This window comes from Loxodonta africana, chromosome 13, assembly GCF_030014295.1.
Source record: "Loxodonta africana isolate mLoxAfr1 chromosome 13, mLoxAfr1.hap2, whole genome shotgun sequence".
Taxonomy (NCBI): domain Eukaryota; kingdom Metazoa; phylum Chordata; class Mammalia; order Proboscidea; family Elephantidae; genus Loxodonta; species Loxodonta africana.
In genome coordinates, this window is record NC_087354.1 from 53,854,644 (window position 1) to 53,876,032 (window position 21,389).

Below are 21,389 nucleotides of genomic sequence, written 5' to 3' on the forward strand. Positions count from 1 at the left end.
CATAGTGACCCCATAGGACAGAGTAGAACTGCCCCATAGAGTTTCCAAGGAGTGCCTGGCGGATTGGAACTGCCTACCCTTCGGTTAGCAGCTGTAGCACTTAACCACTGCACCACCAGGGTTTCCGATGATCCTTTACACTGTCAAAAACTATTTACAGTACATTATTTCAATTGAGTTCACCAATCCAGTCAGATAAACAAATGGGTTTATAAAATATAATTATTTTTAATTGATTTATCAATTTGATGATATCAGACATTCATAGTGTTAGGTTTAAAATTGATATTGTTTTATGTGATAAGTTATACACAGTTTCTTTCTGGTTATTAAGGGAAAATCAGATATTTATGAGATTGAACAATACTTTCAACAAATATTTACTTAATTTCTACTACCAAAGTCGCCGTGGAAACTATAAAATGACGTCATGGAGCTTATAATCTAGGGTCTTTTAAAGATGGGTCATATACCTAATCATGCTCTTAACACCCTGGGAATTATTCCGTGAAGCTGGATAATGAATATTAAGAAGCAGTTATTTTCTTATTCCATGGTGACTTTGCTCCAGGGAAAGACTGAATCTCTGTCCACCTGAGAGCTGGATACCAGCACTCCTGACTCTGCAGGTGAACACAAGTCCACATCTAAGGGAAAAGCCAACATGCAGGCTTCCCTGGCCTTGCCCCAAGTCTGCTCCACTTGAGCTCTATGAGGTAAAATGTTTAGGGGATGACAGTGAGACAGAAGAGTCACCTGTTTTGTTCCCACGTGTCAAATTACATTTTGCCTCTGCCGCCTTTTACTGTTTCACAAGTGATGATCCGTCATAAAGTAGAAGAAGCCAAGTGGAAATGTGGAAATTTCATCTTTTAAGTACTGAGATGGAAGTATATGTGGAATCCTAAAACCTTATTACTCGTTTTTAAAATTTATTTGGCAATTTAGTAATTGCCATAAAAGATTTAGCTTAATTGGATGAAAATAAAGGATCGTCTGTTATTTTGACGGGCAGGCTACTTGTGTGTCAGTTAATAAGTCTTTCTGCAGAAAGGGCTGATGCCGTTTTTGTAAAGCCCCCCCCTTATGAACACAACACCGTATATACACTGTCACTAAAATACAGCTCTGTTTTGGGAACAGACTAAGTTGTATTTTACGAAAAAGTAAATGTAAACATGAGAATCAGGTATGAGTGGGTTATTCTGTGTAATGTATGGAGTGACAAATAGTAGCTTTCTTGAAGACTCTAATTGAAGGATCTAATGTTTGTATCTGGAAGATCTGATTTCTCTCTGTATAATTTTTTTCTTTGCTTTCTTTCATTGAAAATATATTCTTTTAGTTGCATTTGAGTCTGTCTTTGGGTTCTGGAGGTGAAGAGTCAGACAAAGAAAAACAAGAAATGATTGCAATTCATTCTGTAAACCTGCTGTTGAAAAGCATAGGTGCTACTCTGACTGATGTGGATGACCTCATATTTAAGTAAGAATTGTGTCTAAACACATGGGGAGGCATTTGTACCAAGGTTATGTTTCTGCATGTTCTGTCTTTCTGCGCTAGAATGTTAGTTTAGGAAAATGATAACTCAGTGATACTTGGGGAGTTGAGTCCCTGTCTACTTATACCCTGTAGGTACGCTTATTTTATCCATAAAGATAAGGTAAAGAGTTCTTAAATTTTCTTTATCTATTTCTAAAGAGTACATTAATATAGAGTGAAAACTGAATTATTTTAATATATTATGAGTGGATTGTATTTTAAAAGTTTTATTTAGAAATATGTACCGATAGAGTGAGATTTCAATATAATTGTATGGCAAAGTATAGAGAAAACTTACTGCTTCATTTAATATGAGAATATTTATGTGTTCCAGGCACTTGTGAATTCAATAAATGCATGTTTAATTTTGGAACAAGTAGTTACCGGGAGAAAAAAATCCATTTAGATCGTTTCCCATCCCACATGTGCACTACCAAATTTCAGAGGAATTTAAAGACTTAAAAAAAAAAGAGAAGGAGAAGTATTAATAGTTAATTGCTATCAGATCTCTGAATAGAGGAAGTCTTTCTAAGCTTAAAAGCAATGGGAAAAATTCCAGTGGAAAATACAAAATAAATTTGACTACGTAAAAATTAATCACTTTGTAACAAAATCATTAAAGACAATTGTAAAACAAAGAACTGGGAGAATATAATGAGCCTGACAGAAAAGTATTAATAGCCTGTATATTAAAAATTAATACAGAATAACATCCAGAAGATAATAAGAGCTAATTTACAAAAGAGAAGATAGAGTGGCTAATAGATATTTGAAAAAATGCTCAACTTTATTATTACCAAATGATAATAGGGAAATTAAAATAATCAAATATTTCACAATATAAGCAATTCTAGTAGTAGAGAGGAATATGTTTGAGAAAAGGACCCCCCCTTTTTTTTTTTTTTAACTGTTAGGATTAGTGCAAAGTGATATATATCAAGAGCCTTAAATATTTTTGTAGTCTTTGACTCAGTAAGTCTGTCTTTGGGAATTTAGTCCAGAAACTATCTTGAAATGCAAAATCCATAAGATGCATGTGGAAGCATTGTTGTACCAAGAATTGGAAATGCCTGACAGTGGAGGAATTGTTCATTATGAAAACACCTACATGGTGGAATGCTATACAACCATTAAAAATGGTTCTGTAGAATTTTTAATAACATGAAGAAATACTTACCCACAATGTTGAGTATAAAAGTGGCATACGAAATATTTTAAAATCGCACAGAGAAGAAGACATTCAAAGTGGAAAAAAAAAAACTTAAAAATCCACTGACTGATGGGATAATGATGACCTTTTAAACTCTTTCTACCATATTTATGAAAGACTTATTGAGACTGCCCTATATTTATAGTAGTTTTATTACCATAATATTAGAATGTCAATCCTAAATTATATATGGTGGAAGTGCAAAGATTATTCTGAAAGAATTAGCTAGGATTAATTTTTTGTTGAAATTTTAAGTACACCTTTTTCAGAATCTAATTTTAGCCTCATTGAGTCTTTCCTTTTTCTCTTCCCAGACTTGCCTATTATGAAATTCGATATCAGTTTTACAAGAGTGATCAGCTCATTTGGAGTGTTGCCAGACATTATAGTGAACAGGTAATTTCCTCTCATAGTCGCTCCTAAAGAACATGCTTCATAAAATATCAAAACAAAACATTTCTATGAGATTGTATAGTGTGCAGTAATGTTTACCTAATTTACGTCAATCAGCAGTCTCATTGCTTAGCAGTTTCCTTGAGTGATTCACTTTTTAGTTCTTTTTACTCCCTATATACCTTTAAAAAGGATCTGCCAGTCCCATTTTCCCTTTGTGATTATACAGTTTTAACATTTTTGGAAAGAATAGTGATTTAGAGTTCATTACACTTTATTTTTTCAGTGACTGTGGTTTCTAAGTGTGGTCTAGTGGAATTGTGAGAGGAAATCTAAGCTTTCCCATGCCTCAGATACTACTCTGTGGTTCATATGTCACAGAAAGACAAAGTTGTTACAGGCTACTTGGGTGCCATTGCTGTATCATGGAACTCCAGGGTGACATTCCCCTTTTCTTCTCTTGATGAAAGACCTTTCTCTTATGATGTATGTAGACATTATGGTTATTACATGTTCAAATAAAGATGTATTTTCATTTGTTTTTTGTTATGGTTGCTAATTATTCCCCATCTAATTTAATAGTAATAGTGATGATAAGGTAATGATAACTAACAATTACTGAATTACATATTCATTTAATATGCATAAGCAGTCATACAAGATCAGTAGAAGCTCTTGTTTTATAGATGAGAAAACAGAGGCCTATAGAGAGTGACTTTTCTAAGGTCACATAACTAATAAATGGCAGTGCTGTGCCTCAAACCCATGTAAAGTACTAGCATAAAAACCCACCAAGCCCATTGCCATCCAGCCAATTCCGACTCATAGTGACCCCATAGGACAGTGTAGAACTGCCCCATAGGATTTCCAAGGGGTGCCTGGTGAATTTGAACTGCCAACCTTTTGGTTAGCAGCCTTAGCTCTTAACCACTGCATCACCAGGGCTCCAAAGTACTAGGGTAGTGCCCAGTATATAGTAAATGTCAATTAATGGGCGTGATGGTGGTTATTCCACGCTACTTTCCTTTAATGTAACCTAATTTAATCAATGCCCCCCCATCTTTTTTTTTTTTTCCTTATCGCATCATGTTTCCTAGAACAGTTAAAAAGGATTTACTTTCTTTTTTTTCTTTCCTTTAGTTCTTGAAACAGATGTATGTCCTTGTGTTAGGTTTAGATGTGCTTGGAAACCCATATGGATTAATTAGAGGCCTGTCTGAAGGAGTTGAAGCTTTATTCTATGAACCCTTCCAGGTATTGTTTTATAAAATTTTTTAAGCATGGGTATAGAAAAATGACTTTTTATTTCTTTATGGACTAATAATAATTTGTATTTTAATTGTATCTGGGAATTGAATAATGTTCAAATAACAAAAATATATGACTTTTATATTTTTATTTAAAAGGCCTTGAGGTGACACTGAGAGATTGTTTTAGAGTTAATTGAGCCATCTGGGCAATAAAACATGCTCACATTTTCCAGGATTTAATGTATGTAGTTGTGAGGATATTTGGAAGCTAGATAGAGTAAGACAGTTTCATGACCATTTCACCATTATGGAAAGGATTAATGGGGCATTAAGAGATGATTGACTTTTTTTAATATTCAAGCTTTAATTTAGCTTAAATGTTCACCTCTATTTAAAGGATACGGAAACCCAAAGTGCTGAAGGTTTTAGAAAGACAAAGCAGAAAGAATAAATGGGAAAACAAGAGTGGCAAAAATATGGGGCTGAGCTCGTGCTCAGCCTTGCTACCTCTGAGGTTCACTTTACAAGTCTGGTGGAACTTTGTACTGGGAGGGAGGTCAGCTGTGATTGAAGCCAGTGATTTTCTCCTATCCGTTTTTTTCTTATAAAACTTGCTGAGGTCATGTGGGTTCAAAGTGTCTTCAATTGTAATGAATAGGTACTCCTCCAGTATCAGGATAGAGGGTGAAAATTGTGTTATCACAGTTTTAATGGATTTTTACAGATTCTTCATCTTCATGGAAACCCTGAAATATTAGATTAAAAGTTTTATACTTATTTAAATTTTAAATAACAAACTTTATTTGTTTATTTTTTGCTATTACCAGGGTGCTGTTCAGGGCCCTGAAGAATTTGCTGAGGGGTTAGTGATTGGAGTAAGGAGTCTCTTTGGACACACAGTAGGTCTGTATCACGTGTGTGTGTGTATTTATTATAGTTATTATAAAATGTATTGTTTATGAAAAGCAAATGCTTATATTTGATAAAAGAGAGATCAGTTTTATAAAAAATTTTGTAAAAGATGTGTTCTCTTGTTTTTAAATGGAAAATAATTTAACACTGACCCATCACTGGTTTTTTTGTATGTCTTGATAGTGCTGAATCAATGTACTTTAAATAGTTTCATTCCTCTTAATAAATGGGAAATAGGAAAAATAAACTTCTGAACTTTTGTGTATAAGACGTAATTTTGAGCATATATTAGTTTAAAACAAGAAGCCCTGGTGGTGCAGTGGTTAAGTGCCCAGCTGTTAATGGAAGGATTGGCAGATCAGACCCACCTAGCAGCTCTGCTGTCTGCTACCTGCCTGTCTGCTTCCTTAAAGATTACAGCCAAGAAAACTCTGTGGGGAAGTTCTTCTCTCCCACATGAGGGCGCTGTGAGTCAGAATTGACTTGATGGCACCCAGCAGCAGCACCAAGAATGTTAGTGTAAAGCTGTTGCATACTGTGTGTTGTGGTCACCGTCTTTAAAGAAACAATGTGGCTTGACTTACCTGGGCCCTTGCATAGGTGGTGCAGCAGGAGTTGTCTCTCGTATCACTGGGTCTGTTGGAAAAGGCTTGGCAGCAATCACAATGGACAAGGAATATCAGCAAAAAAGAAGAGAAGAGATGGGCCGACAGCCTAAAGATTTTGGAGACAGCCTGGCCAGAGGAGGGAAGGGCTTCCTGCGAGTAAGTCTTCTGGTGAATCTTTAAGAAATTGTCAACTTTTATGTATGTTGTAGAATGTATACTCCAGATGGTGGTTTGAAATTGGAAATACAACTTGTCAGCCTAGACCTATTAGAGTAGCCAACAAACAAACAAACAAACAAACAAACCTGTCACCATCAAGTTGATTCCAACTCATAGTGACCCTGTAGGACCGTGTAGAACTGCCCCATAGGGTTTCCAAGGAGTGGCTGGTGGATTCGAACTGCTAGCCTTTTGGTTAACAGCCTAATGCCTAACCACAATGCCACCAGGGCTCTGTTAGAGCAGCAATAGGGATATATTGTGGACTTCCCTGTGAACTTCTTTGCTCCCTTCCCAATATCACCACCAGATCTGTCTCCAAAATCCCCAGATTCTTTTGGCCCTTGGACTGGAGTGAAAATACAATGATGGTAGGTTAACACTAGTGTGGAAAGAAGCAGGAAGAAGCAGAGAAGTAAATGATGGTGCCTAGGGGGAAGGGGAGTTCTTCAGGTCATCATCAACAGACCGTTCTGATGGAAGGGATGTGTAGAAGTTACGTGTTGACAGACCAGGTGCTGCCTTTCATTACTTTTCAATATGTTAAAAATTACACAGCTAATAGTGGTTAGGAGCCCTGTTGGCTCAGTGGCTAAGAGATTGGCTGCTAACCAAAAGGTTCAGCAGTTTGAATCTACCAGCTGCTCCTTGGAAACCCTATGGGGCAGTTCTCCCCTGTCCTGTAGGGTCAATATGAGTCAGAATTGACTTGATGGCAACGAATTTGGTTTCTTTTTTCGTTCTCCTTATAAATAACTAAAACATCATAGGCAAGAGTAGATTTCTGTTTGGACATCTCTCCGTCTCTTCCCACAGATATCTAATCTTTTCAATTCAGTGTGTATCTTTCAGTTTTCTTTCTATACGTTAATGGAGGAATAGCTAAAGTAACCGCCGTTACTTGGCAATTATTAAGAATGTATAAACATATTAATGTTTTAATTTTGGAAGCAATTTCAGGCAATTAACTGCTGTGTTTGTGACAGTGAACTGTAACATTGTGTCTTGTATCCTCTGAAGTGCTTTATTTGTCAGGTAATTTGCTGTCCTTGGGAAGATCCTTCATTTTCACTTTCCACACTTTCACTCAGTTACAAAGCAATCTCATTAAAATGTGTAATTACATTTTAGTGATTATTTGACTTAACTCACCCAGTTTATTGATGTGGAAACCAAAGCTTAAAGCGATTGAATCAAGTGCCCGTGGTTCTGTAGCTGAGTGGTGCCAGAGCTAGATTTAGCATCTTTTTGCCGACTTTTTCTTTCCAGTATAAAATTTTACTCCTACAAGGTGATTTCATGAAAATGTGCGATGCTGTAGTGTTTTTAAAACCGCAGTACATACTATTCGTGTTATGAAATAAGTCCTTAATTTTTTTTTCTTGAGATTATTTCCACTATGTCTGTAGAGACCTCTAGTGGTTGGTTTAAAATTAAGCCCCTTCCATTCAAGTGAGACTTCATGGTTGATTTCTCTTCCAGGGAGTTGTTGGTGGCGTGACTGGAATAATAACAAAGCCTGTGGAAGGTAGGCTGAGAATATTTCCTTCCTGGGCAAGTCTGAAGGGTTGATGCATTGTGAACCTAATAGATGTTACTGCAACTAGATTTTTGATTGAGAGAATTACTGACTGAATTTTGTATTCATGATCTCAAATTATTGTTTGATGAATACACTTTCTTCAGAAAGCAGAGAGATTAAGTAGTAAATTACGATTCAGACTTCGAATGCTATCTTCAGCAGGGCTATAGATATAAACTAGATTCAGGCCCTCACTAGCAATCGGCTCATTTTTTATACTGTTAAAAAAGCACAGTGCTTATTCATTGTGATCCCTAACAAAATCCCAGCTGTCTCCTTTACAGAAATTTGTAATCTGATTCTAAAATTCATATGGAAATTCAAGGTAACAAGAACAGCCAAAACAATCTTAAAAAGGAATAGAATTGGAGAGCTCACACTTCCCAATTTCAAAGCATACTACAAAGCTACAATAATTAAGATAGTGTGGTACTGGTATGAAGACAGACATGTAGATCAATGGACTAGAGTACAGAGTTCGGAAGTAAACCCTCACATATACGGCAAATTGATGCCAAGACAATTCAGTAAGGAAATGATGCTGTGGCACCTGGGTACCCACGTGTAAAAGAATGAAGTTAGATCCTTTCCTTACACTATTCTCAAAAATTAGCTCAAAATGAATCATAAACCTAAATGTAGGAGCTGAAAGTATAAAACTCAGAAGAAAATATGGGAATAAATCTCATGACCTTGGGTTGCCAAAGCCTTCCTAGATATGACACCAAAAGTACATGTGGCAAATTGGACTTCATCAAAATTTAAAACTTTTCTGCTTCAAAGGTCACCATCAAGAAAGTGAAAAGACAGTCTGTGGATTGGGAGAAAATATTTGCAAATCATGTATCTAATAAGAGACTTCTATCTAGAAGATGCATAAAGAACTCTTAAAATTAAATAATGAAAGGACAAATAACCTAATTACATATGGGGAAAGGATCTGAACAGACAATTCTCCACAGAAGGTGTACGGATCATCAAAGCACATCAAAGGTGCCCAACATCGTCAGTCATTGGGGAAATGCAAATCAAAACCACAGTGAAATACCATTTCACACCCACTAGGATGTTGAAGTGGGTGCTGAAGAAGATGTGTGGAAACTTACACACTGCGAATAGGAATATAAAATGGTGCAGCCACTTTGGAAAAAGTCTGGCAACTCTCCAAAAGATGAAACATAAAGTTAGCACATGTCCCAGCATTCCACTCCTAGGTATATTCCCTAGAGAAATGAAAACACATGTTCACACAGAAACTTGTACGTGAATATTCGTAGTGGCATTATTCATAATAGCCAAAAAGCAGAAACAACCCAAATGTCTGTTGATCCTTTCATACAGCAGAATATTATTCAACTATAAATAGGAAATGAAGTGCTGATACATTTTACAAAATGAATGACATCCTTTTAGCTCAGTAATGAAGTCACTCCTGAAGTTCACCCTTCAGCCAAAGATTAGACAGGCCCGTAAAACAAAATTAGATTAAAGGGGCACATCAGCCTAGGGGCAAGGACGCGAAGGCAGGCAGGAACTGGAAAGCTAGTCATGGGGAACCCAAGGTTGAGAAGGGGAGAGTGTTGACATGTGGGGTTGGCAACCAATGTCACAAAACAATATGTGTATTAATTATTTAATGAGAAACTAATTTACTCTGTAAACCTTCATCTAAAGTACGATAAAAAAGGCCAATCACAAAAGACTATATATTGCATAATTCCATTTGTGTGAAATGTCCAGCATAGGCAAGTCCATAGAGACAGAAAGTGGCCTGGGGATATGGGGAAGGGCAGTTCGTTGCCTAGGACCTCTATGGGGAAGGATCGGGGGAAATGAGGAGTGATTGCTAATGGACATGTGCTGTCTTTTTTGAATGATGAAAATGTTCTAAAATTGATGAAGGTGATGGTTGCACAACACCGTGAATATACTACAAACCGTATAATTTATACACCCTCCAGTCACAGGTATTGCCCAAGCTCCTGGATCACAACTTGAGCATGCCTCAGAATTACCTGGAGTGTTTGTTAAAACACAGATGCTGGTTCCCTCTACCGAGTTTCTCATTCCGGAGCTCCGGGGTGGGGTCCAAGAATTTGCATCTCTAATAGGAACCATACTTTGAGAACTAGTGTTTTCTCATGTTAAGATTAAATTTAACTTCTTTAGAAAGACAAATCCTAGAAGCTTCCTGAGTAAAAGAGTTCCATATTTGGCTCAGGTTTTGTTGAGTTCAAACTTGCTTATTTAAAAATATATCCTTATTCATTCATTGTCTTTGGTTTTCTGAAGGTGCCAAAAAGGAAGGAGCTGCTGGATTCTTTAAAGGAATTGGGAAAGGACTTGTAGGTGCCGTGGCTCGTCCAACTGGTGGAATTATAGACATGGCCAGCAGCACCTTCCAAGGAATTCAGAGGTAATTGAGTACATACTGTGTGCGAGGTGTGTGTCTGTGTGTTAACTGTTTTTGCGGATATGTGAATAGGTTAAATACTTTGCCTACTCTTAAGAATCTTAAAGACTAATTAAAAGCTATGACAGATTCATACCACCAGAAGGGAATAAAAAAGACGTTTTATATGGCTCAATTTCTCACTCATTCAGCAAATGTTCACTGGTACCTACTGTATGTCAGGCACTGCACAAGACATCAAGGATACAGAGTAGATAAACTAGTCTCTGCCTTTATTTTTTTGATGTTTTCTTAAAAAAAAAAAAAAAAAAAGAGAGGGGCCTGGGAGTCAGATAAACTTGGTTTTAATACTTGTTGCGTTCCTTTGGGCAAGTTATTTAAAGTTAATTTGATTGCTTTATCAAATGCTGTTGTAATATGGAGTGTAATAGAGTGTTTAATCAACATACATTTGCATCATTTTGAAAGGTTCTCACATGTTTTCTTCCATTCTTTTGCCTTATACAGGGCAGCAGAATCAACTGAGGAAGTGACCAGCCTCCGTCCCCCTCGCCTGATTCACGAAGATGGCATCATTCGGCCATATGACAGACAGCAATCTGAGGGCTATGACTTATTTGAGGTAAGTTTTATTCTTTATGGTCATGACTGGGATTTTATGGGTTGTCTTTTAAAGTTCCTGATTCGTGAATTCCTTTGAGGATTGTACTGGGAACATGGTTTGTAGAATAGAATTTGATTATTTGTTTTTATTTTAGTATAATATGGTAAATGAGAATAACTGGCAAATTTATTCTGCACAAGAGTAAAGCTTTTTTGTACAGAAAGGATGATCTTAAAAAAGCTGTAGGCTATATCACTGTTTCTGTCGTAGCTCGTTTAGTTAACGTTAACTTGGGTCTCCTGCTTTGTGGCTAGTTGTTAGAATTTCACTGCTCCCTTTTCTTTGAACCAAATTAATTTGGACTACTTTGTAAATCTAAATTTATTCAGGTAAAGAGAAGCTGGAAGAGAGAAAAAAGATTATTTATAATTTTAAACCTTTAAAAACATTTTAAAATTTGTTTTTGGCTTTTATTTTAGTTTTAACTCTACTGCACTTAAGTAATATGTGCATGTATATAAATTGCTGCTCTCCCATGACTGGCTTTCCTCCCAAAGAAATTTATTAATATTTTCCTACTTTGACTTTAAAATAAAATTATTCTTCATTGTTCTTAGCCTTTTGTTTTTATTATGTGTGATTACATTTTATCCTTCTGCATGCTTCTAACTTTATTTTCTTTCTTTTTCTGCCTACACAGCAAGAACTGGAAATACAGGAGTAAATGTTTCCTATACTACTACTTGATTTCATCCTTAAAAATCAAAACAAACTGTGGTATTAATTGACTATCTTTGAATTATTTAGATTGAGGGTCGATTTTAATGAAATTTTTTTTTTTACAACTGTCACCTTCATCTGAATCTTCTGTAGTTGTGGCTTGACTATGAATAAAATGGTGGCATTCCTGGTAATACTGTGCAGGAATGAGAAATCAGTATAAGAGATCAAAGGCTGCAGGAAACCGACCCTCTTCTCCATTTAGTGGGCGAAAGGCACTATTGAGCTCCAGAAGCAGACACTTTTGTTAACATTTTGAAATTTTTATCTTATGGTGTTCATGTGCATTTCAGGTAAAGTTGAAAAAAAGGACAATTATTATGCCCGATCTAGTGACTGTTTTCCTTAACGTTTGTGAGTCCTGATGATGGAATTACATAGCTTTATGTTTCATGAGTCACCTAAAATTTACTAAAGTTATGCGACTATTAACTGGAGCATATGTTTTAATAATTGAAATATCAGTTGCTTTGGGTCTGTCCTTAGATCAAATAGGAGTTGGCACATGAATCCTGAGTAGCCTATGTTCCCTGAATCCATTTTTTAAAAACAACTCAGTACTCTGGCTAAATAAATGGAGATCATTTTATAATTATGTTATATACATTCCCAGCCTTTAGCATTTATGCTTCTCAAAAATCGAGTCTCCTTGTAGGTTATGCTTATTTCATAGTTGTCAGTTTTGATTAATAGAAATAGAAGTCAAACATGTAATCAGTCAAGTTACTTATGTGACATTTGCATGTATAGATGTTATTATTTTTAAAAACCAGCAATTTTTGCTTTTAAATCCTTACAAAGGATTTATTATCTTAATGAGGAAAAAAATTACTGTAAGTTATCATTTTGAAATTAATGGTCCCACGGTTGGTTTTCAAAATGATATGTTTTGATTTTTTGTGTGTGTGTGTGTGTGTGGATGACAGAAAGGTTTCTTTTGATTTAGCAGTATTTTATTTAGCAACCTTCATGTTTCCCCCCAAGCTGAAACCGGAGTATAGACTTAGATTTAGTGTGTTCTGCATTTGGAGAGAATGGAACTGTCGGCTTGTGCACAACCCGTCCCATTGAATTAGATACAAAACCTTAGTTATTAAAAGAGTAAATTGAATATTACATATACAAAGAAACATTTAAAAGAAGCAAGAAAGACATCCCAAGACCAGCCTAAAACTGCAGCTGACCAACTTTTCTTGTGCCTAGATAATTGAGGGTTGGCAAAAAGGTCACCGCATGTACACAGTTTTCTCTGAGACTCAAGCACAATAACTAATTCAAGATGCTGTCTTAAGTCATCACTAATAATTACCCTTCCTTCTTAGGTAAAAGCAATGATTTTTAATTTTCCTGGATATATTGCGATTTTAATGAGACTTGACTTTTGAGAACTCCTATGACCTGTTACATTTTTTTCTTTGTTGTTTACTTACTTATTTCTTTAGCTCTTTATGTTATTAACTCTCTGTGTATGATTTTCCTTTTTAAAAACTGCATGTCAGTGAGCACAAAACTACAAGAAACTTTTTACTATTTTAGCAAAGTGTATAGTCATCTTGTCTGATTTATTAGTTTTTGTTAAGACATTTGACAATGTTTTAAACTTTATTATAATCACTGGAAGAAATAGAATGATTGCGTATTAATGAGATAATTTGAATATTTTTTCCGTGGTAGTAAGATTAGGCATGGTTGATTAGGAACTTAGGCTCTCTCATCCATTACCAGTCTTGCCATGATCAGTTGGTTGAGTAACAAATATTTATTATCTAGACTCTGTTGGTGTCTTATCTAGTGCTGTTATAACAGAAATACCACAAGTAGGCGGCTTTAACAAACAAATTCATTTTTTCACAGTTTAGGAGGTTGGAAGTTCAAATTCAGGGCACCAACTCTAGGGGAAAGCTTTCTGCTCAGTTGACTATGGAGAAAGGTCCTTGTCTCTTCTGAGCTTCTGCTCCTGAGCAGTCATGATGTGGTTTGGCATCATTCGCCATTGCTGCTCCTCTTGCTTGATTATTTAATCTCTTTAATATCTCAAAAGAGATTGACTCAAAACACACCTTACAGTGATCCTGTCTCATTAACGTAACAAAATCAACCTGTCCCCAGATGGGATTATAACCACAGGCATAGAGGTTAGGATTTATAACACATTTTCGGGGGACACAATTCAATCCGTAACAGTTGAATATACCAAAAAAAAAAAAATTCTGTGCTTAAGGGACCAAGTATAACAAAATGTGTAAATATTAAAAAGCGCTGGAGCATAAAATTGTGGCTTCCTAGCCCCTGTTGTAATATGGGTACCATCTAATTGACTTGGGGATATTTTGATTTACCCCCCTTTATCTTTTCCCTAGTATTCTGTGTTCTTTAATACTTAGCTTTAGGAGTTATAAAATCATACACTGTGTTTTCATAGGATATACTTTGTTTATTCTTTGTTCTCCTAGGGTAATTACTCTTTATATTTTGATATATGTGTACTTCCAGTTTTTATGTAACATTCATTTTTGGTTTACCTACCTGTGATTATACAGTATTTAAGGTGGTATTTCCAATTTTTAATATAAAAACATTGTTTTTTCCATGTTCTTAGAAATGTTTCATTAACATTCTTAATTTTTTCATTACATCTATGGAGGTAAAACCTTATTTGTGTATTTGTTCCCCATTGTCAACATGAAGGTTGTTTCTGTTGTTTTACTGACACATAATAAATACCATTAGACGTATTGCATTTTTATATTTTGTATTATTTCCTAGAATTTATTTGAAAAAATTGAATTACTGGGTTAAGGGCTTCTGCTAAATATTGTCAAATTCCTAAACTTTGTAACTTGGGAAGGAGCAGTGAATAATTAGTTACTAAAAAAAAAAAAAAAAAAAAAAAATTTTTTTTTAATCTGGTCTACTATTCTGCTGCTGTCAGTGACTATCTTAACCTGAATCTCAGAGGGCAGTGGATGTTAGTAGCGCTGACAACAAGGTTTTCTATGTTGTTTTGTGAAGACAAATTTTATCTTTAAAGCTCTCAGTGGCTTGAAAGCGTGCAGTACCTGGATAACTAATGGAGATGCATGCAAGGTGGAGAAGGGGCAGTATTTATTGTACGTTGCATCTTAAATCTAAATATTTTAAGATTTTTAAATTTCAAAGATGAAAATAAGTCCACTAAATTATTATTTCCTATTTCCTCTTTGAAGAAATTAAGGCATACACAGTAAAGATTTTATCTAATTGACACACCCACATGTGGAATGAGCAACTCTTGCCATGAAAACTGTACTCCTCTCTGACACTCATTGTGAAGATGAGACCTCAGGTCTTCCCTGGGGACTCAGCTTCCTCGTTTCCGACTTAGTGTCATTCTAAAGGACTGACTGGGGCTAAGTCTGTTTAGGCATTGAGGTAACAATACATTAAGTGTGCTTTCCCTGCTTGTGATTATATTGGTTCTAGTACCTTTTAATAATATTGATGTTGTATCCTTGGTTGCAAAATATTAAGGTTTTATTTATTAGGTATGATTATATTCTGTATTTTCATATATATTATTGCATCTGATCTATAATCATATATTATAGATAATGTTAATATAATATTAGTATTCATTATAAAAGTAACATTTTTTGGTTTTTAGTGTACATGTGTTGACTAGTTCAAGTCACGATAGTTTTGAGATTATTGAAAAGGAAAATAAATGTATTTTAACGTGCTGCTATTTAAATTTGAATTATTTATTGCTTATATTTGTCTTTAGCCATGAATACTGCCAGCTATTTTGAAATTCTAGAAATTCTTCGTGTTCGCATTAATACTATCATTACATTTTCTTTTCTTTCAGAAATATAATTTCATACATAAATGTACTTCTCATTCATGTTTAATCTGTAAACCAAGTATTCAAAACCACTCAATAGCAGTTCTCTTGGTTTTTTAGTACAAGTATAATGTGTACCTGCACGTAAATCAGGAAGCCCTGGTGGCGCAGTGGTTAAGAGTTGCAGCCACTAACCAAAAGGTCGGCAGTTGGAATCCACCTAGCCGCTCCTTGGAAACCCTATGGGGCAGCTCTCCTCTGTCCTCTAGGATCACTATGAGTCTATGAGTCAGAATTGACTCAATGGCAATGGATTTGGTTCTTGTTTTTTATGTAAATCAGTAGTTCTTAACCTTTGAGAGGGATCATAGATCCCTTTGAAAAAGCTGGTAAAAAAGATGAACCCTCCTCTGAAAAAAGTTGCAGAACCAAATTTTTATTCAAAGTTTTATATTCTATTGCAAGCGGTTCCTAGACCACTGCTTCAGTGTTCTTCCATGCCCCCAGGTTATGATAACACAGCAGTTTTATGTTAGTATATGCTCATGTTCTCATTAATGCAAATGTGTGGTGATTTCTGGTAGATATTTTTAAGCATTTCTAAGTTATTTCAGAACAAAATATATTTTACCTGGAAAATCACTTGGGAAGCATTTAATATATGTTTGTCTTCTGAGGCAACAATGGAAGTTAACCTGTGAACATGCTGTGAATATTTTCTCGTGTCACGTGTCCATATGTAGAATTGTGCTTTTGTTATAACAACATTTCTCCTAATGAGCACTTTTATTATAATTAGCTCATGTACAGTATTGGAAATACTATTTGGATGCATGTGCTTTGAAAATCTTAAGTCTTGTTTCCTTTTCAGAATCATATCAAAAAGTTAGAAGAAGAGATTTACCAAGACCACTGCGCTATTCCTGGAATGAAGAAGACAACCCTTATGGTTACAAATAGGTATTAACTTCAAGTGATATTTTTAAAAATTCATCTTAATTTTATAGATCAGAAGGAATTTGAAGGTTGAGAGGCAGAGGATTCAGAGAATCTTAGTTTTTCTTAAGCATTTTGGGAGTGGTAGATAGTTTTTCCAAATAAAAGAACTTGGATTAAATTATTTACCCTAAATCACTTAATACAAAGAATCATAATTTTCAGAACTTTCTGAGTGATGTATTTTGTAGGATTAAGGCAAAGTACTTAAAAAAAAAAAAAAAAAAAGTACTTACACTAGGCAAAATCTGCATTCGGTTTCCTTACTAATGATGTAAAAATATCTGGGTGGAAAGAAGAGAAAGGAAGGCTGAATGACAGGATTGCGACTGTTACACACATCAGCTTCCGTAAAGACGGGTTCAAGCAGTCATCTGATCTGACCATTAGTTAAGAAGTGAAAAAAAAAACATTCACAACATAAACTAGAAAGCAGCTTTTATGGATTTGGCAAATAGTCACTTGATTTTTACGCCTGTTGTTTTCTATTGTCTCCACTAGATTAGACCAAAAACAGTGTTTGTTTGTAGTGTATATTGTGCTTAGCTGTCAGTGATCATGTGTTAATCCACTTTAAAGTTGTGTACCTTTTATGTAATTCAATGCTAGGCAATGGGAATCAGTTTGTTTTTTGTATTTAGTGTTGTTGTTTTTTAAATGCTTGTTATTTTAGTACTTGTTTGAAAGTGTTCTGTGGGAGTACTGTTGTATCTGCTTTGTATATCTAGTTTTTATTTAAGTAAATTGAAAATCTTAGCAGTTTTAAATCTAATCACCTATAGAGCTTTTCAGGAAGCAGTTAAAAAAAACATTGCCATCGAGTCAATTCCGACTCTACTTACAGGACAGAGTAGAACTGCCCCGTAGGATTTCCAAGGAGTAGGCTGGTGTAATCAAACTGTCGACCTTTTGATTAGTAGCTGAGCTGTTAACCACTCCTGACCAGTACAATGACTTGACTTCCTCTTTTTGTTACCTTTAGTAGACTCTGGCAGAAATTTCTTGGTTTGAGGTAGTTATCATTATGCTGGACTGTTTAACCTTTTTAGTGATTAAATAAAAATAGCATTTTTTCCAAATTTATTATTTTTTAAATAACTTATTTTTTATTCTTAATGTTAAACTTATGCCTTGTAGGTAATATAGATTAAGGGTGAGCAGATTTTCTGTAAAGGGCCAGATAATAAATATTTTAGGCTTTGCAGGCCATTCTGTCTCTTGTAACTACTCAACTCTGCCCTTGTAGTGTGAAAACAGCCACAGATAATATGTAAATGATCAGTGTGACTGTGTTCCAATAAAACTGTGTTTACTAAAACAGGCCGCAGCCAGATTTGGCTCACAAGCTATAGTTTGCCCACCCCTGATATAGATAATAATTAAAAAGAAAAAATATCTAGAGTAACCATACATGTTGGTTTACCCCTACTAGTAGCTGTCCCATTTCACTCTTAAAAAGTTCTGATTTGAATGATAAATTGTATAACCCCTAAAAATAAACTTTACCAGCATTTGTACCATACAGAGATAACTACCATTAGCTGTATATCAGATTTTTGCAGTGTATGTTTTACAAAGACTATGTACAAAAAGGAAACCCTGGTGGCGTAGTGGTTAAGTGCTACGGCTGCTAACCCAAAGTTCAGATCCTCCAGGCGCTCCTTGGAAACTCTGTGGGGCAGTTCTACCCTGTCCTATAGGGTCGCTATGAGTTGGAATTGACTCGATGGCAATGGGTTTGGTTTTTTTTTTTTTTTGGATATACAAAAAGGAGCCCTAGTGGCTCAGTGGTTAAGAGCTCAGCTAATCAAGAGGTTGGCAGGTTGAATCCACCAGCTGCTCCTTGGAAACCCTATGGGGTAGTTCTACTCTGTCCTGTAGGGTCAAAAAAAGTAGTATGTACATCTTTGTAACCTAGATGAAGCGATGTACAGAGACTGAGCATATGGGAAAAGCTCTTGATACAGTAAGGAGGTGGGGAGGTGGTGGGGAGGTGTCAGAGGGGGCACTGGAGCTGAGTCTTGTTGAGTAGGTAGCTGTTATGCAGGTGAACAGGAGGCAAGCAGAGGCGTAAAGCAATATAGTATTCTGAATAGTAAGATCCCTTTTGAACGGCTGGATGGTAGGATGTTAGTGGGAAGGTGCTGGGAAATGAAGCAAGCGTCATAGGTGAGTGTCTGCTCATGCTACTGAAAGGTTTAGGTTTTAGCATCAATGTGATGGAAAATCACCGATTTTTTTTTTTAATGTATAGTCTGTTATTACAGCTTGTCACTCATCAGTAGTCTCTCTCTCTCTCTTTTTGCCACTGAAGCCTTTTGAACAGGGACTAGTATGATTAGGTTTGAACTTTAGCAGCTTGGATGCTAGATTGGAGGAGGATCTGACTGGAGGCAGGGAGATCAGTTAGCGACTGTATTAGTCATCTCTTTCTGGATAACAAATCATCACAAACTTAGTGGCTTAAGACAACCCACACTAGATTTATTTTCTCACAGCTTCTGTGGGTCTGGAGTTCGGTATGGCATTTGCTGGGTCCTCTGCTCACAAGCTTGGAATCAAAACATTGGCCAGAACTACAATCCTTTCTACTTCCAAGATCATTTAATTTTGGCAGAATTCTATTTCTTATAGGACTGAGGCTTTCATTTCCTTGCTCAGGGACTGCTCTCAGCTCCTAGAGGCTACCCACATTCCTTGCCATGTGGCTCTCTCCAACTTCAAGCTAGCAGTGGTGACCCAGATTTGAAAGGTTTGTGTGATTAGGTCAGGGCCATCTGGGTAATCTCTTTTTCTTAAAATCACCTCCGTCGCATAACAAAACCCAGTCACAGGAGTGAATCCATCATCTTCACAGTCATGAGGATTATATAGGGCTGTATACCTGGGTATAGGGAACCTTGGGGACTTAAAATCCTACCTCCCACAGAGGCTATGGCAGTTATCCTGATAGGGAGCAGAGAGGACTAAAAGATGAGGGTAGAAATAAGGGGATAGGCTTAAGAGACAGGGCTTGGTGATTGATTGGATGTGGAAAAGAAGGAAATGCAAGATGACTCTCTGGTTTTTGGCTTGAGTACCAAGAGGAGGTAATACCATTTACAGTAATTTGTGAGAAAAGTTGAATTTTGTAATATTTTTTAAATTAAACTCATGAGTTTGACGTAGCATTGCAATGTCAAAGTGATGATGCCTCAGCAGTCGGGAGACAGATATATATAAAGACAAATAACTGGAGTTTGGGTAAAGATCTGGAGTTGAGATCTTGGAGACCACCCCGAGGGAGTGTGTAGAGTAGAAGATAACCAAGATTTGAGCTCTGGTACATGGCACAATGGTTAAGTGCTTGGCTGCTAACCAAAAGGTCGGCAGTTGGAGTCCATCAGCCGTTGCAGTGGAGAAGGATGTGGTGGTCTGCTTCTGTAAAGATTTTAGCTTTGGAAACCCTGTGGGGCAGTCTGCTGCGTCCTGTAGGGTCACTGTGAGTCAGAACCGAGTCAGCGGCAATAGGTTAGGTGCGGTTGGAACGTGGGAGGAGGAGGAGAGTGAAGGAGATCTAGGATCATAGCAGATCAATAGTGTTGTGGCTGCCCAAGGGAAGAGAGCTGTAAGATTCTGCCCACTTCATTTGGACTGGTGAACTGCATTTAACACAGTGACTTGTAATAGTCATCTTTAACTCTTAGCCCTATCATCTGATTCTCAACGGGGTCGGAAGTGGTGAGGAGTGGAGTCTGCTTCCTAGGCTGTTTGGAAATGTATGGGGATGTTTTAGATTGTCCTAGTGATTGGAGGGCACTCCTGGTATTTAATAGGCTGGGGTTAGGGGTGCTCAACTTCCTATAGTGCAAGACGCAGTCCCAAACAAGCCCAAAATTTCAGAACCATGTCTGCTGAAAAGTATAATGCCAAACGTCTGTTTCAGTCCCCACATCCCATTGTTCACCACGTTCATTCAGCTTTACCTCCCGAACATCTGGGATTTAGCCTTCCTTCTGCCTTCTCACAGCTGCTGCCACGGTGGAGGCCCTGCGTTGTCTCCTGATGAGACTACTGCAGTAACTTCTTACGTGCGTTCTTTGCTGCCCGTCTACCCACCTCTCCTCCATTTGCAACTAGAATCAAGATTCTAAAAGCTTTTCATGCATTTTCCAGTGCCTGTATATTAAAGTCAAAATTTCATAGAATGGCTAAAACATACACACACACACACACACAAACTGTTCAAAGTCTGGCACTAAGTGAATTTTCTTTTACCTCTGTGTTTATCTGGTACTCCATCTACAGACTTGCACATTCCTCAACTAAATCTTCCCTTTTTCGTAACCCTGCATGTTTTGGTGAACTCTTCCCTTTTTCTGGACTATTTCGTCCCTTTGCCCCCAGAGAACTTCTCTTCAGGAATCAGCCCTTACGTCACCTACTTTAGTAATATAATCTGTCCTTCTCTCCTCCCAAAGGATTTTCTACACACTCTTATAGAACCTATCTAATTGTGCAGCAACATTTATTTACGTGTTTCTTTCCCCTTCCCGCCTGTGAGTACCTCTCAGCAGAAACCCCATCTCCTGTGTTTCCCCAAATCCAGACCAAATATGTTGCCGTCAAACCGATTCTGACTCATAGCTGCCCTATAGGACAGAGTAGAACTTTCTCATAGGGCTTCCAAGGTGGATTTGAACTGCTGACCTTTTGGTTAGCAGCCAAACTGTTAACCACTGTGCTACCAGGGCTTCTGTGTTTCCCCAGCACCTTGATATTTGTTGAATTATTTAACAGCCTTTTTGTCTGAGTCATCTAGTGCTGCTATAACAGAAATCCACAAGTGGATGGCTTTAAGAAAGAGAAATTTATTCTCTCACAATATAGGAGGGTGGAAGTTCAAGTTCAGGGTGCCAGCTCGAGAGGAAGGCTTTCTCCTGCTTTTGGCTCTGGGAGAAGGTCCTTGTCACTAGCCTTTGCCTGATCTAGGAGCTTCTCAGCACGGGGACCATGGGTCCAAAGGATGTACTCACATCAGATGACAAAATGGTAGACAATCACACAATACTGGGAAT

At 36.8% G+C, this 21,389-nt stretch overlaps 1 protein-coding gene across 2 annotated transcripts in view; it reads left to right on the top strand.

Annotated features, from left to right (window-relative positions):
• VPS13C (vacuolar protein sorting 13 homolog C) overlaps positions 1-21,389 on the top strand; it is a 187,196-nt gene that overhangs the window by 160,929 nt on the left and 4,878 nt on the right. Inside the window, exons 72-81 of one of the 2 annotated variants that reach the window (XR_010317431.1) lie at positions 1,346-1,485; positions 3,067-3,148; positions 4,286-4,399; positions 5,223-5,298; positions 5,908-6,071; positions 7,617-7,662; positions 10,009-10,132; positions 10,637-10,751; positions 12,717-12,835; positions 16,208-16,296. Coding sequence is in view for 1 of the 2 variants with exons in the window: in XM_064267464.1 (XP_064123534.1) it covers positions 1,346-1,485; positions 3,067-3,148; positions 4,286-4,399; positions 5,223-5,298; positions 5,908-6,071; positions 7,617-7,662; positions 10,009-10,132; positions 10,637-10,751; positions 16,208-16,296 (950 nt within the window). In the remaining variant the exon portion in view is untranslated. Of the gene's footprint in view, positions 1-1,345; positions 1,486-3,066; positions 3,149-4,285; positions 4,400-5,222; positions 5,299-5,907; positions 6,072-7,616; positions 7,663-10,008; positions 10,133-10,636; positions 10,752-12,716; positions 12,836-16,207; positions 16,297-21,389 lie in introns of those variants that run through there. The other variant, XM_064267464.1, reaches the window with a different exon arrangement.